This window comes from Lampris incognitus, chromosome 3 (assembly GCF_029633865.1).
Source record: "Lampris incognitus isolate fLamInc1 chromosome 3, fLamInc1.hap2, whole genome shotgun sequence".
In the NCBI taxonomy this organism is placed as follows: domain Eukaryota; kingdom Metazoa; phylum Chordata; class Actinopteri; order Lampriformes; family Lampridae; genus Lampris; species Lampris incognitus.
In genome coordinates, this window is record NC_079213.1 from 117307497 (window position 1) to 117328908 (window position 21412).

The window sequence follows — 21412 nt, forward strand, 5'->3', positions numbered from 1 at the left end:
AGGTCTGTGCGGCCCTCCAAGGATATGCCTCCCCAGACCATCACTGACCCACCGCCAAACCGGTCATGCTGGAGGATGTTGCAGGCAGCAGAACGTTCTCCACAGCGTCTCCAGACTCTCTCACGTCTGTCACATGTGTTCAGTGTGAACCTGCTCTCATCTGTGAAGGACACAGGGCGCCAATGGCCAATCTGCCAACCAAGATGTTCTCTGGCAAAGGTCAATCGGGCTGCACGGTGTTGGGCTGTGAGCACAGGCCCCAATTGTGGACGTCGGACCCTCGTACCATCCTCATGCATTCTGTTTCTCACTGTTTGAGCAGAAACCTGCACATTAGTGGCCTGTTGAAGGTCGTTTTGTAGGGCTCCGGCAGTGCTCCTCCTGTTCCTTCTTGCACAAAGGACCAGATAGCGGTCCTGCTGTGGGGTTGTTGTCCTCCTGCGGCCCCCTCCACGTCTCCTGGTGTACTGGCCTGTCTCCTGGTACCTCCTCCATGCTCTGGACACTGTGCTGGGAGACACATCAAATCTTCTTGCCACAGCACGCATTGGTGTGCCATCCTGGATGAGCTGCACTACCTGAGCAACTTCTGTAGGTTGCAGATACCGCCTCATGCCCCCTCTAGTGGTGAGGACACTAGCAAAATGAAAAACTAACCAAAGATCGGCCAGAAAAGATGAGGACAGGCAAATGGTCTGTGGCCACCACCTGCAAATCCATTCCTTTTATAGGGGTTGTCTTGCAAATTGTCTAATTTCCACCAGGTGGAAATTAGACAATTTACCAACAGGTGAAATTGATTCACAAATCAGTGTTGCTACCTAACTGGACAGGTTGATATCTCAAAAGTGTGATTGACTTGGAGCTACATTGCATTGCTTATGTGTTCCCTTTATTTTTTTGAGCAGTGTAAGTCGTTAAATCAATATACCTTATTGGAGCAATATAACTCATTAAATCAAATAACTCTTTAAAGTAATGTAACTCATTACAGCAATATAACTCGTTAAATCAATATAAGTCGTTAAATCAATGTCATTAGAGCAATATAACTCATTGGAGCAATATAACTCGTTAAATCAATATAAGTCGTTAAATCAATACGTCATTAGAGCAATATAACTCATTGGAGCAATATAACTCGTTAAATCAATGCAACTCATTAGAGCAATATCACTCGTTAAATCAATGCAACTCATTAGAGCAATATAACTCGTTAAATCAATATAAGTCGTTAAATCAATATGTAATTAGAGCAATATAACTCATTAGAGCAATATAACTCGTTAAATTAATATAACTCATTAGAGCAATATAACTCGTTAAATTAATGTAACTCATTAGAGCAATATAACTCATTAGAGCAATATAACTCGTTAAATTAATGTAACTCATTAGAGCAATATAATTCATTCGAGCAATATAACTCGTTAAATTAATGTAACTCATTAGAGCAGTATAACTCATTAGGGCAATATAACTCGTTAAATCAATGTAACTCATTAGAGCAGTATAACTCATTAGGGCAATATAACTCGTTAAATCAATGTAACTCATTAGAGCAGTATAACTCATTAGGGCAATATAAGTCGTTAAATCAATGTAACTCATTAGAGCAGTATAACTCATTAGGGCAATATAACTCGTTAAATCAATGTAACTCATTAGAGCAGTATAACTCATTAGAGCAATATAACTCGTTAAATCAATGTAACTCATTAGAGCAGTATAACTCATTAGGGCAATATAACTCGTTAAATCAATGTAACTCATTAGAGCAATATAACTCATTAGAGCAATATAACTCGTTAAATCAATGTAACTCATTAGGGCAATATAACTCGTTAAATCAATGTAACTCATTAGAGCAGTATAACTCATTAGGGCAATATAACTCGTTAAATCAATGTAACTCATTAGAGCAGTATAACTCATTAGGGCAATATAACTCGTTAAATCAATGTAACTCATTAGAGCAGTATAACTCATTAGAGCAATATGTCGTTAAAGCGATCTAAGTCATAAGTGCAGGTAGCATAATGACTGCTTTACGAGCTTATTCAAGCGCGTCCTCTAGAATTCAGCCTCAGAGTTACGACCGGTTCTGGGTAACCCGGCACAGCCCTCTTCCGTGCTGTCGCTGACGCGGGATTTCTTTTTGTACACGTTTTCCGGGAACTCTGCCTCTGATTGGCTAGTATTCGTTGCCTCCGTTGGTTAGGTTGGTTAAGGTTAGGGTTAGGGTGGGGTTAGGGATAGGGTTAGCCAATCAGTAGTAGAGTAGGGGCGGGTCTTCCCGGAATCCAGGTGGCCAATCAGAGGCAGAGTTCCCGGAAAACGAGTATGAAAAAGGTGAGGCGTCCCTGACAGACCACAGCAGCAGAGGGTGAGGACCGTGACCCCAGAAGTGCATGCTGACTGTTTGTCGTCGTCGTCGTCCTCGTGAGGTGTGCGGGAGCTTCACTTACAGTAAACTTGCACGACTGCCCGCGACTGTTTGCTTTCACGTCCGCAGATGACTTTGCAGAGAAACGTCGCCTGGTGTTCAGTCGTCACCGGGTCAAAGATGGCGGCTGACTCGGAGCCGTTGGTCCGGATGTGTGCAGACATGGGTCTGTCTTCCAGCCGGGTCCAGAAGAGAGACGGCGGCTCTGCGCAGTCCCGCACCGAGCAGCGCAGCTGCCCGGCGTCCCCCAGCCTGAAGAGCGCCCTCCGCGGAGTCACCTCCATCCGCACTGCCCCCGCTGGAACCAAGCGACACAACAACAACACACACGTCAGGGTCAACCCACACTCCAACACACACAACAACACACACAACAACACACACGACAACCCACACAACAACACACATACTCCAACCCACACAACAACCCACACACCAACCCACGCAACAACACACACTACAACCCACACAACAACACACACTACAACCCACACAACAACACACACGTCAGGGTCAACCCACACAACAACACACACGTCAGGGTCAACTCACACAACAACACACACTCCAACCCACACAACAACACACACATCAGGGTCAACGCACACAACAACACACACTCCAACCCACACAACAACACACACGTCAGGGTCAACGCACACAACAACACACACTACAACCCACACAACAACACACACGTCAGGGTCAACCCACACAACAACACACACGTCAGGGTCAACCCACACTCCAACACACACAACAACACACACAACAACACACACGACAACCCACACAACAACACACATACTCCAACCCACACAACAACACACACACCAACCCACACAACAACACACACAACAACACACTCCAACCCACACAACAACACACACACCAACCCACACAACAACCCACACAACAACACGCACAACAACACACACACCAACCCACACAACAACACACACTCCAACCCACACAACAACACACACACCAACCCACACAACAACACACATCAACCCACACAACAACACACACACCAACCCACACAACAACACACACACCAACACACATCAACCCACACAACAACACACACACCACAAAACACACATCAACCCACACAACGACACACACGTCAGGGTCAACCCACACAACAACACACACACCAACCCACACAACAAAACACACACCAACCCACACATCAACCCACACATCAACCCACACAACGACACACACGTCAGCGTCAACCCACACAACAACACACACGCCAACCCACACAACAACACACACAACAACACACACTCCAACCCACACAACAACCCACACACCAACACACACTCCAACCCACACAACAACACACACACCAACACACACGTCAACCCACACAACAACATACACAACAACACACACACCTACCCACACAACAACACACACATCAACTCACACAACAACAAACACAACAACCCACACAACAACACACACAACAACACACACACCAACCCACACAACACACACATCAACCCACACAACAACACACACTCCAACCCACACAACAACCCACACACCAACACACACACCAACCCACACAACAAAACACACCCCAACCCACACGACAACACACACATCAACCCACACATCAAACCACACAACAACACACACATCAACCCACACAACGACACACACGTCAGCGTCAACCCACACAACAACACACACATCAACCCACACAACGACACACACGTCAGGGTCAACCCACACAACAACACACACACCAACCACCACAACAACACACACTACAACCCACACAACAACCCACACAACAACATACACACCAACCCACACAACAACACACACATCAACCAACCCAACAACACACACGTCAGGGTCAACACACACAACAACACACACATCAACCCACACAACAACACACACATCAACCCACACAACAACACACACATCAACCCACACAACAACACACACATCAACCCACACAACAACCCACACAACAACACACACATCACCCCACACAACAACACACACACCAACCCACACATCAACCCACACAACGACACACACGTCAGCGTCAACCCACACAACAACACACACGCCAACCCACACAACAACACACACTCCAACCCACACAACAACCCACACACTCCAACCCACACACGAACACACACTCCAACCCACACAACAACACACACACCAACACACACGTCAACCCACACAACAACACACACAACAACACACACACCAACCCACACAACAACACACACTCCAACCCACACAACAACACACACAACAACACACATCAACCCACACAACAACACACACACCAACCCACACAACAACACACACTACAACCCACACAACAACACACACGTCAGGGTCAACCCACACAACAACACACACTCCAACCCACACAACAACACACACGTCAGGGTCAACGCAAACAACAACACACACTCCAACCCACACAACAACACACACATCAGGGTCAACGCACACAACAACACACACTCCAACCGACACAACAACACACACACCAACCCACACAACAACCCACACATCAACCCACACAACAACACACACTCCAACCCACACACATCAACCCACACAACAACACACACACCAACCCACACATCAGGGTCAACGCACACAACAACACACACTCCAACCCACACAACAACACACACACCAACCCACACAACAACCCACACATCAACCCACACAACAACCCACACATCAACCCACACAACAAGACACACACCAACCCACACAACAACACACACTCCAACACACACGTCAGGGTCAACCCACACAACAACACACACAACAACACACACTCCAACCCACGCAACAACACACACAACAACTCAGACAACAACACACACACAACAACCCACACAACAACACACACACCAACCCACACAACAACACACACAACAACCCACACAACAACACACACGTCAGGGTCAACCCACACAACAACACACACAACAACCCACACAACAACACACACTCCAACCCACACAACAACACACAACAACACACACTCCAACACACACATCAACCCACACAACAACCCACACAACAACACACTCCAACCCACACAACACACACACCAAACCACACAACAACCCACACAACAACACATACACCAACCCACACAACAACACACACTCCAACACACATAACAACACACACACCAACCCACACAACAACCCACACATCAACCCACGCAACCACACACACAACAACACACACGTCAGGGTCAACGCACACAACAACACACACTCCAACCCACACAACAACACACACTCCAACCGACACAACAACACACACACCAACCCACACAACAACCCACACATCAACCCACACAACAACACACACACCAACACACACAACAACACACACTCCAACACACACGTCAGGGTCAACCCACACAACAACACACACGCCAATCCACACACCAACACACACAACAACACACACACCAACCCACACATCAACCCACACAACAACACACACGTCAGGGTCAACCCACACAACAACACACACGCCAACCCACACAACAACCCACACAACAACACACACATCAACCCACACAACAACACACACAACAACACACACGTCAACCCACACAACAACACACACAACAACACACACAACAACACACACGTCAGGGTCAACCCACACAACAACACACACAACAACCCACACAACAACACACACTCCAACCCACACAACAACACACACAACAACACACACAACAACCCACACACACCAACACACACATCAACCAACACAACAACACACTCCAACCCACACAACAACACACACTCCAACACACACATCAACCCACACAACAACACACACAACAACCCGCAAAACAACACATACACCAACCCACACAACAACACACACTCCAACACACACAACAACACACACACCAACCCACACATCAACCCACACATCAACCCACGCAACCACACACACAACAACACACACGTCAGGGTCAACGCACAGAACAACACACACTCCAACCCACACAACAACACACACTCCAACCGACACAACAACACACACACCAACCCACACAACAACCCACACATCAACCCACACAACAAGACACACACCAACCCACACAACAACACACACTCCAACACACACGTCAGGGTCAACCCACACAACAACACACACAACAACACACACTCCAACCCACGCAACAACACACACAACAACCCAGACAACAACACACACAACAACCCACACAACAACACACACAACAACCCACACAACAACACACACAACAACCCACACAACAACACACACTCCAACCCACACAACAACACACAACAACACACACTCCAACACACACATCAACCCACACAACAACCCACACAACAACACACTCCAACCCACACAACACACACACCAACCCACACAACAACCCACACAACAACACATACACCAACCCACACAACAACACACACTCCAACACACATAACAACACACACACCAACCCACACAACAACCCACACATCAACCCACGCAACCACACACACAACAACACACACGTCAGGGTCAACGCACACAACAACACACACTCCAACCCACACAACAACACACACTCCAACCGACACAACAACACACACACCAACCCACACAACAACCCACACATCAACCCACACAACAACACACACACCAACCCACACAACAACACACACTCCAACACACACGTCAGGGTCAACCCACACAACAACACACACGCCAATCCACACACCAACACACACAACAACACACACACCAACCCACACATCAACCCACACAACAACACACACGTCAGGGTCAACCCACACAACAACACACACGCCAACCCACACAACAACCCACACAACAACACACACATCAACCCACACAACAACACACACAACAACACACACGTCAACCCACACAACAACACACACAACAACACACACGTCAGGGTCAACCCACACAACAACACACACAACAACCCACACAACAACACACACTCCAACCCACACAACAACACACACAACAACACACACAACAACCCACACACACCAACACACACATCAACCAACACAACAACACACTCCAACCCACACAACAACACACACTCCAACACACACATCAACCCACACAACAACACACACAACAACACACACACCAACCCACACAACAACACACACTCCAACCCACACAACAACACACACAACAACACACATCAACCCACACAACAACACACACACCAACCCACACAAAAACACACACACCAACACACATCAACACACACACCAACACACACCACAACACACACATCAACCCACACAACGACACACACGTCAGGGTCAACCCACACAACAACACACACACCAACCCACACAACAAAACACACACCAACCCACACATCAACCCACACATCAACCCACACAACAACCCACACAACGACACACACGTCAGCGTCAACCCACACAACAACACACACGCCAACCCACACAACAACACACACAACAACACACACTCCAACCCACACAACAACCCACACACTCCAACCCACACACCAACACACACTCCAACCCACACAACAACAAACACACCAACACAAACGTCAACCCACACAACAACACACACAACAACACACACACCTACCCACACAACAACACACACATCAACTCACACAACAACAAACACAACAACCCACACAACAACACACACAACGACACACACACCAACCCACACAACAACACACACACCAACCCACACAACACACACATCAACCCACACAACAACACACACTCCAACCCACACAACAACCCACACACCAACACACACACCAACCCACACAACAAAACACACCCCAACCCACACGACAACACACACGTCAACCCACACATCAAACCACACAACAACACACACATCAACCCACACAACGACACACACGTCAGCGTCAACCCACACAACAACACACACATCAACCCACACAACGACACACACGTCAGGGTCAACCCACACAACAACACACACACCAACCACCACAACAACACACACTCCAACCCACACAACAACCCACACAACAACTCACACAACAACACATACACCAACCCACACAACAACACACACTCCAACACACACAACACATACACCAACCCACACAACAACACACACTCCAACACACACAACACACACACCAACCCACACAACAACACACACAACAACACACACAACAACCCACACATCAACCCACACAACAACCCACGCAACCACACACACAACAACACACACGTCAGGGTCAACACACACAACAACACACACTCCAACCCACACAACAACACACACTCCAACCGACACAACAACACACACACCAACCCACACAACAACCCACACATCAACCCACACAACAACACACACACCAACCCACACAACAACACACACTCCAACCCACACGTCAGGGTCAACCCACACAACAACACACACGCCAATCCACACACCAACACACACCACAACACACACACCAACCCACACATTAACCCACACAACAACACACACGTCAGGGTCAACCCACACAACAACACACACGCCAACCCACACAACAACCCACACAACAACACACACATCAACCCACACAACACACACAACAACACACACGTCAACCCACACAACAACACACACAACAACCCACAAAACAACACACACGTCAGGGTCAACCCACACAACAACACACACAACAACCCACACAACAACACACACTCCAACCCACACAACAACACACACTCCAACCCACACAACAACCCACACACACCAACCCACACAACAACACACACATCAACCCGCACAACAACACACTCCAACCCACACAACAACACACACAACAACACACACTCCAACACACACATCAACCCACACAACAACACACACAACAACACACTCCAACCCACACAACAACACACACACCAACCCACACAACAACCCACACAACAACACGCACAACAAAACACACACCAACCCACACAACAACACACACTCCAACCCACACAACAACACACACACCAACCCACACAACAACACACATCAACCCACACAACAAAACACACACCAACCCACACATCAACCCACACATCAACCCACACAACAACCCACACACTCCAACCCACACACCAACACACACTCCAACCCACACAACAACACACACACCAACACACACGTCAACCCACACAACAACCCACACAACAACACACACTCCAACCCACACAACAACCCACACACTCCAACCCACACACCAACACACACTCCAACCCACACAATACACACACACCAACACACATGTCAACCCACACAACAACATACACAACAACACACACACCTACCCACACAACAACACACACATCAACTCACACAACAACAAACACAACAACCCACACAACAACACACACAACAACACACACACCAACCCACACAACAACACACACACCAACCCACACAACACACACATCAACCCACACAACAACACACACTCCAACCCACACAACAACCCACACACCAACACACACACCAACCCACACAACAAAACACACCCCAACCCACACGACAACACACACATCAACCCACACATCAAACCACACAACAACACACACATCAACCCACACAACGACACACACGTCAGCGTCAACCCACACAACAACACACACATCAACCCACACAACGACACACACGTCAGGGTCAACCCACACAACAACACACACACCAACCACCACAACAACACACACTACAACCCACACAACAACCCACACAACAACATACACACCAACCCACACAACAACACACACATCAACCAACCCAACAACACACACGTCAGGGTCAACACACACAACAACACACACATCAACCCACACAACAACACACACAACAACACACACATCAACCCACACAACAACACACACATCAACCCACACAACAACCCACACAACAACACACACAACAACACACACATCACCCCACACAACAACACACACACCAACCCACACATCAACCCACACAACGACACACACGTCAGCGTCAACCCACACAACAACACACACGCCAACCCACACAACAACCCACACAACAACACACACTCCAACCCACACAACAACCCACACACTCCAACCCACACACCAACACACACTCCAACCCACACAACAACACACACACCAACACACACGTCAACCCACACAACAACACACACAACAACACACACACCAACCCACACAACAACACACACATCAACTCACACAACAACAAACACAACAACCCACACAACAACACACACAACAACACACACACCAACCCACATAACAACACACACACCAACCCAAACAACACACACATCAACCCACACAACAACACACACTCCAACACACACAACAACCCACACACCAACACACACACCAACCCACACAACAAAACACACCCCAACCCACACGACAACACACACATCAACCCACACATCAAACCACACAACAACACACACATCAACCCACACAACGACACACACGTCAGCGTCAACCCAAACAACAACACACACATCAACCCACACAACGACACACACGTCAGGGTCAATCCACACAACAACACACACACCAACCACCACAACAACACACACTCCAACCCACACAACAACCCACACAACAACATACACACCAACCCACACAACAACACACACATCAACCAACCCAACAACACACACGTCAGGGTCAACACACACAACAACACACACACCAACCCACACAACAAAACACACCCCAACCCACACGACAACACACACATCTACCCACACATCAAACCACACAACAACACACACATCAACCCACACAACGACACACACGTCAGCGTCAACCCACACAACAACACACACATCAACCCACACAACGACACACACGTCAGGGTCAACCCACACAACAACACACACACCAACCACCACAACAACACACACTACAACCCACACAACAACCCACACAACAACATACACACCAACCCACACAACAACACACACATCAACCAACCCAACAACACACACGTCAGGGTCAACACAAACAACAACACACACATCAACCCACACAACAACACACACACCAACCCACACAACAACACACACATCAACCCACACAACAACACACACATCAACCCACACAACAACCCACACAACAACACACACATCACCCCACACAACAACACACACACCAACCCACACATCAACCCACACAACGACACACACGTCAGCGTCAACCCACACAACAACACACACGCCAACCCACACAACAACCCACACAACAACACACACTCCAACCCACACAACAACCCACACACTCCAACCCACACACCAACACACACTCCAACCCACACAACAACACACACACCAACACACACGTCAACCCACACAACAACACACACAACAACACACACACCAACCCACACAACAACACACACATCAACTCACACACCAACAAACACAACAACCCACACAACAACACACACAACAACACACACACCAACCCACATAACAACACACACACCAACCCAAACAACACACACATCAACCCACACAACAACACACACTCCAACACACACAACAACCCACACACCAACACACACACCAACCCACACAACAAAACACACCCCAACCCACACGACAACACACACATCAACCCACACATCAAACCACACAACAACACACACATCAACCCACACAACGACACACACATCAGCGTCAACCCACACAACAACACACACATCAACCCACACAACGACACACACGTCAGGGTCAATCCACACAACAACACACACACCAACCACCACAACAACACACACTCCAACCCACACAACAACCCACACAACAACATACACACCAACCCACACAACAACACACACATCAACCAACCCAACAACACACACGTCAGGGTCAACACACACAACAACACACACATCAACCCACACAACAACACACACACCAACCCACACAACAACACACACATCAACCCGCACAACAACACACTCCAACCCACACAACAACACACACAACAACACACACTCCAACACACACATCAACCCACACAACAACACACACAACAACACACTCCAACCCACACAACAACACACACACCAACCCACACAACAACCCACACAACAACACGCACAACAACACACACACCAACCCACACAACAACACACACTCCAACCCACACAACAACACACACACCAACCCACACAACAACACACATCAACCCACACAACGACACACACACCAACCCACACATCAACCCACACATCAACCCACACAACAACCCACACACTCCAACCCACACACCAACACACACTCCAACCCACACAACAACACACACACCAACACACACGTCAACCCACACAACAACCCACACAACAACACACACTCCAACCCACACAACAACCCACACACTCCAACCCACACACCAACACACACTCCAACCCACACAACAACACACACACCAACACACACGTCAACCCACACAACAACATACACAACAACACACACACCTACCCACACAACAACACACACATCAACTCACACAACAACAAACACAAACAACCCACACAACAACACACACAACAACACACACACCAACCCACACAACAACACACACACCAACCCACACAACACACACATCAACCCACACAACAACACACACTCCAACCCACACAACAACCCACACACCAACACACACACCAACTCACACAACAAAACACACCCCAACCCACACGACAACACACACATCAACCCACACATCAAACCACACAACAACACACACATCAACCCACACAACGACACACACGTCAGCGTCAACCCACACAACAACACACACATCAACCCACACAACGACACACACGTCAGGGTCAACCCACACAACAACACACACACCAACCACCACAACAACACACACTACAACCCACACAACAACCCACACAACAACATACACACCAACCCACACAACAACACACACATCAACCAACCCAACAACACACACGTCAGGGTCAACACACACAACAACACACACATCAACCCACACAACAACACACACAACAACACACACATCAACCCACACAACAACACACACATCAACCCACACAACAACCCACACAACAACCCACACAACAACACACACATCACCCCACACAACAACACACACACCAACCCACACATCAACCCACACAACGACACACACGTCAGCGTCAACCCACACAACAACACACACGCCAACCCACACAACAACCCACACAACAACACACACTCCAACCCACACAACAACCCACACACTCCAACCCACACACCAACACACACTCCAACCCACACAACAACACACACACCAACACACACGTCAACCCACACAACAACACACACAACAACACACACACCAACCCACACAACAACACACACATCAACTCACACAACAACAAACACAACAACCCACACAACAACACACACAACAACACACACACCAACCCACATAACAACACACACACCAACCCAAACAACACACACATCAACCCACACAACAACACACACTCCAACACACACAACAACCCACACACCAACACACACACCAACCCACACAACAAAACACACCCCAACCCACACGACAACACACACATCAACCCACACATCAAACCACACAACAACACACACATCAACCCACACAACGACACACACGTCAGCGTCAACCCACACAACAACACACACATCAACCCACACAACGACACACACGTCAGGGTCAATCCACACAACAACACACACACCAACCACCACAACAACACACACTCCAACCCACACAACAACCCACACAACAACATACACACCAACCCACACAACAACACACACATCAACCAACCCAACAACACACACGTCAGGGTCAACACACACAACAACACACACACCAACCCACACAACAAAACACACCCCAACCCACACGACAACACACACATCAACCCACACATCAAACCACACAACAACACACACATCAACCCACACAACGACACACACGTCAGCGTCAACCCACACAACAACACACACATCAACCCACACAACGACACACACGTCAGGGTCAACCCACACAACAACACACACACCAACCACCACAACAACACACACTACAACCCACACAACAACCCACACAACAACATACACACCAACCCACACAACAACACACACATCAACCAACCCAACAACACACACGTCAGGGTCAACACACACAACAACACACACATCAACCCACACAACAACACACACACCAACCCACACAACAACACACACATCAACCCACACAACAACACACACATCAACCCACACAACAACCCACACAACAACACACACAACAACACACACATCACCCCACACAACAACACACACACCAACCCACACATCAACCCACACAACGACACACACGTCAGCGTCAACCCACACAACAACACACACGCCAACCCACACAACAACCCACACAACAACACACACTCCAACCCACACAACAACCCACACACTCCAACCCACACACCAACACACACTCCAACCCACACAACAACACACACACCAACACACACGTCAACCCACACAACAACACACACAACAACACACACACCAACCCACACAACAACACACACATCAACTCACACACCAACAAACACAACAACCCACACAACAACACACACAACAACACACACACCAACCCACATAACAACACACACACCAACCCAAACAACACACACATCAACCCACACAACAACACACACTCCAACACACACAACAACCCACACACCAACACACACACCAACCCACACAACAAAACACACCCCAACCCACACGACAACACACACATCAACCCACACATCAAACCACACAACAACACACACATCAACCCACACAACGACACACACGTCAGCGTCAACCCACACAACAACACACACATCAACCCACACAACGACACACACGTCAGGGTCAATCCACACAACAACACACACACCAACCACCACAACAACACACACTCCAACCCACACAACAACCCACACAACAACATACACACCAACCCACACAACAACACACACATCAACCAACCCAACAACACACACGTCAGGGTCAACACACACAACAACACACACATCAACCCACACAACAACACACACACCAACCCACACAACAACACACACATCAACCCGCACAACAACACACTCCAACCCACACAACAACACACACAACAACACACACTCCAACACACACATCAACCCACACAACAACACACACAACAACACACTCCAACCCACACAACAACACACACACCAACCCACACAACAACCCACACAACAACACGCACAACAACACACACACCAACCCACACAACAACACACACTCCAACCCACACAACAACACACACACCAACCCACACAACAACACACATCAACCCACACAACAAAACACACACCAACCCACACATCAACCCACACATCAACCCACACAACAACCCACACACTCCAACCCACACACCAACACACACTCCAACCCACACAACAACACACACACCAACACACACGTCAACCCACACAACAACCCACACAACAACACACACTCCAACCCACACAACAACCCACACACTCCAACCCACACACCAACACACACTCCAACCCACACAACAACACACACACCAACACACACGTCAACCCACACAACAACATACACAACAACACACACACCTACCCACACAACAACACACACATCAACTCACACAACAACAAACACAACAACCCACACAACAACACACACAACAACACACACACCAACCCACACAACAACACACACACCAACCCACACAACACACACATCAACCCACACAACAACACACACTCCAACCCACACAACAACCCACACACCAACACACACACCAACCCACACAACAAAACACACCCCAACCCACACGACAACACACACATCAACCCACACATCAAACCACACAACAACACACACATCAACCCACACAACGACACACACGTCAGCGTCAACCCACACAACAACACACACATCAACCCACACAACGACACACACGTCAGGGTCAACCCACACAACAACACACACACCAACCACCACAACAACACACACTACAACCCACACAACAACCCACACAACAACATACACACCAACCCACACAACAACACACACATCAACCAACCCAACAACACACACGTCAGGGTCAACACACACAACAACACACACATCAACCCACACAACAACACACACAACAACACACACATAGACCCACACAACAACACACACATCAACCCACACAACAACACACACACCAACCCACACATCAACCCACACAACGACACACACGTCAGCGTCAACCCACACAACAACACACACGCCAACCCACACAACAACCCACACAACAACACACACTCCAACCCACACAACAACCCACACACTCCAACCCACACACCAACACACACTCCAACCCACACAACAACACACACACCAACACACACGTCAACCCACACAACAACACACACAACAACACACACACCAACCCACACAACAACACACACATCAACTCACACAACAACAAACACAACAACCCACACAACAACACACACAACAACACACACACCAACCCACATAACAACACACACACCAACCCAAACAACACACACATCAACCCACACAACAACACACACTCCAACACACACAACAACCCACACACCAACACACACACCAACCCACACAACAAAACACACCCCAACCCACACGACAACACACACATCAACCCACACATCAAACCACACAACAACACACACATCAACCCACACAACGACACACACGTCAGCGTCAACCCACACAACAACACACACATCAACCCACACAACGACACACACGTCAGGGTCAATCCACACAACAACACACACACCAACCACCACAACAACACACACTCCAACCCACACAACAACCCACACAACAACATACACACCAACCCACACAACAACACACACATCAACCAACCCAACAACACACACGTCAGGGTCAACACACACAACAACACACACACCAACCCACACAACAAAACACACCCCAACCCACACGACAACACACACATCAACCCACACATCAAACCACACAACAACACACACATCAACCCACACAACGACACACACGTCAGCGTCAACCCACACAACAACACACACATCAACCCACACAACGACACACACGTCAGGGTCAACCCACACAACAACACACACACCAACCACCACAACAACACACACTACAACCCACACAACAACCCACACAACAACATACACACCAACCCACACAACAACACACACATCAACCAACCCAACAACACACACGTCAGGGTCAACACACACAACAACACACACATCAACCCACACAACAACACACACACCAACCCACACAACAACACACACATCAACCCACACAACAACACACACATCAACCCACACAACAACCCACACAACAACACACACAACAACACACACATCACCCCACACAACAACACACACACCAACCCACACATCAACCCACACAACGACACACACGTCAGCGTCAACCCACACAACAACACACACGCCAACCCACACAACAACCCACACAACAACACACACTCCAACCCACACAACAACCCACACACTCCAACCCACACACCAACACACACTCCAACCCACACAACAACACACACACCAACACACACGTCAACCCACACAACAACACACACAACAACACACACACCAACCCACACAACAACACACACATCAACTCACACACCAACAAACACAACAACCCACACAACAACACACACAACAACACACACACCAACCCACATAACAACACACACACCAACCCAAACAACACACACATCAACCCACACAACAACACACACTCCAACACACACAACAACCCACACACCAACACACACACCAACCCACACAACAAAACACACCCCAACCCACACGACAACACACACATCAACCCACACATCAAACCACACAACAACACACACATCAACCCACACAACGACACACACGTCAGCGTCAACCCACACAACAACACACACATCAACCCACACAACGACACACACGTCAGGGTCAATCCACACAACAACACACACACCAACCACCACAACAACACACACTCCAACCCACACAACAACCCACACAACAACATACACACCAACCCACACAACAACACACACATCAACCAACCCAACAACACACACGTCAGGGTCAACACACACAACAACACACACATCAACCCACACAACAACACACACACCAACCCACACAACAACACACACATCAACCCACACAACAACACACACAACAACCCACACAACAACCCACACAACAACACACACAACAACACACACATCACCCCACACAACAACACACACACCAACCCACACAACAACACACACAACAACCCACACAACAACACACACACCAACCCACACAACACACACATCAACCCACACAACAACACACACTCCAACCCACACAACAACCCACATACCAACACACACACCAACCCACACAACAACCCACACAACAACCCACACAACAACCCACACAACAACCCACACAACAACCCACACACCAACCCACACAACAACCCACACACCAACACACACAACAAAACACCCCAACCCACACAACAACACACACATCAACCCACACATCAAACCACACAACAACACACACATCAACCCACACAACGACACACACGTCAGCGTCAACCCACACAACAACACACACTCCAACCCACACAACAACACACACAACAACATACACACCAGCCCACACAACAACACACACATCAACCCACACAACAACACACACACCAACCCACACAACAACACACACATCAACCCACACAACAGCACACACATCAACCCACACAACAACACACACATCAACCCACAGTAACACTTTAGTATGGGGAACATATTCTAAGTAACAACAACTTAATGTACAGTAATGTAACACTATGATCACTTGTAGTTTTGTCTGTGTGTGTTGTGTTGTGTAAGAACAGAGCATATTCATTAAGTGTTAGTAAGGGAGAATACCTCTTCTCGTGGTACTACCACCTTATAAAGGCCATACTAAGCAAAGCAGCATACTGAGATAGTACTACTAATAAGCAATACTTCTGAGGTTACAGAGGGACAACTCATAGTTAATGGCTGACTGGTTGTATAATAAGGCCATGCAGAATAAGGCAGTAATGAGTACGTAATAATGACCAATGAAGAGCCAATATGTTGCTAATTTGCATGCTAATAAGCATCTAATTAATGGTGACTACGTTCCCCATACTAAAGTGTTACGCAACCCACACAACACACATCAACTTACACAACAACATACATGAACTGACACAACACACATCAATGTCCAACCAACTGAACAACACACATCTACCCAGACAACAACACACACATCAACCCACACAATGACACGTCAACCGAAACAACAACACACACATCAACTGATACAATAACACACACCACAACCCACACAACAACACACATCAATGTCCAACCAACACAACAACACACATCAATCAACACAACAACACACACATCAACTGATACAACACAACAAAACACGCATCAATGTCCAACCGACACTACAACAACACATCAATGTGCAGTAGTACTAATACACCAGAGGTGGTACTGATACAGCAGAGGTAGTACTAATACATCAGAGGTAGAACTAATACACCAGAGGTAGTACTAATACACCAGAGGTGGTACTAATACACCAGAGGCAGAACTAATACACCAGAGGTAGTACTAATACAGCAGAGGTAGTACTAATACTCCAGAGGTAGAACTAATACACCAGAGGTAGTACTAATACAGCAGAGGTGGTACTAATACAGCAGAGGTAGTACTAATACACCAGAGGTGGTACTAATACTCCAGAGGTAGAATTAATACACCAGAGGCAGAACTAATACACCAGAGGTAGTACTAATACAGCAGAGGTAGTACTAATACTCCAGAGGTAGAACTAATACACCAGAGGTAGTACTAATACAGCAGAGGTGGTACTAATACAGCAGAGGTAGTACTAATACACCAGAGGTGGTACTAATACTCCAGAGGTAGAACTAATACACCAGAGGTAGTACTAATACACCAGAGGTGGTACTAATACAGCAGAGGTAGTACTAATACACCAGAGGTGGTACTAACACAGCAGAGGTAGTACTAATACACCAGAGGTGGTACTAATACACCAGAGGCAGAACTAATACACCAGAGGTAGTACTAATACAGCAGAGGTAGTACTAATACTCCAGAGGTAGAACTAATACACCAGAGGTAGTACTAATACAGCAGAGGTAGTACTAATACTCCAGAGGTAGAACTAATACACCAGAGGTAGAACTAATACACCAGAGGTAGTACTAATACACCAGAGGTGGTACTAATACACCAGAGGTTGAACTAATACACCAGAGGTGGTACTAATACAACAGGTGGTACTAATACAACAGAGGTAGAACTAATACACCAGAGGTGGTACTAATACAGCAGAGGTAGTACTAATACACCAGAGGTAGAACTAATACAGTAGAGGTAGTACTAATACACCAGAGGTGGTACTAATACACCGGAGGCAGAACTAATACACCAGAGGTAGTACTAATACAGCAGAGGTAGTACTAATACTCCAGAGGTAGAACTAATACACCAGAGGTAGTACTAATACACCAGAGGTAGTACTAATACAGCAGAGGTAGAACTAATACACCAGAGGTTGAACTAATACACCAAAGGTAGTACTAATACAACAGAGGTAGAACTAATACACCAGAGGTAGTACTAATACACCAGAGGTAGAACTAATACAGTAGAGGTAGTACTAATAGAGCAGAGG

The 21412-nt window shown here is 47.6% G+C and overlaps 1 protein-coding gene across 1 annotated transcript in view; it reads right to left on the reverse strand.

Annotated features, from left to right (window-relative positions):
* The window catches only part of vcam1b (vascular cell adhesion molecule 1b), a 59677-nt gene that overhangs the window by 35313 nt on the left and 2952 nt on the right, over positions 1-21412 (reverse strand). Inside the window, exon 3 of the mRNA XM_056277524.1 lies at positions 2469-2744. Coding sequence (XP_056133499.1) covers positions 2469-2744 — 276 coding nt within the window. The remainder of the gene's footprint in view (positions 1-2468; positions 2745-21412) is intronic.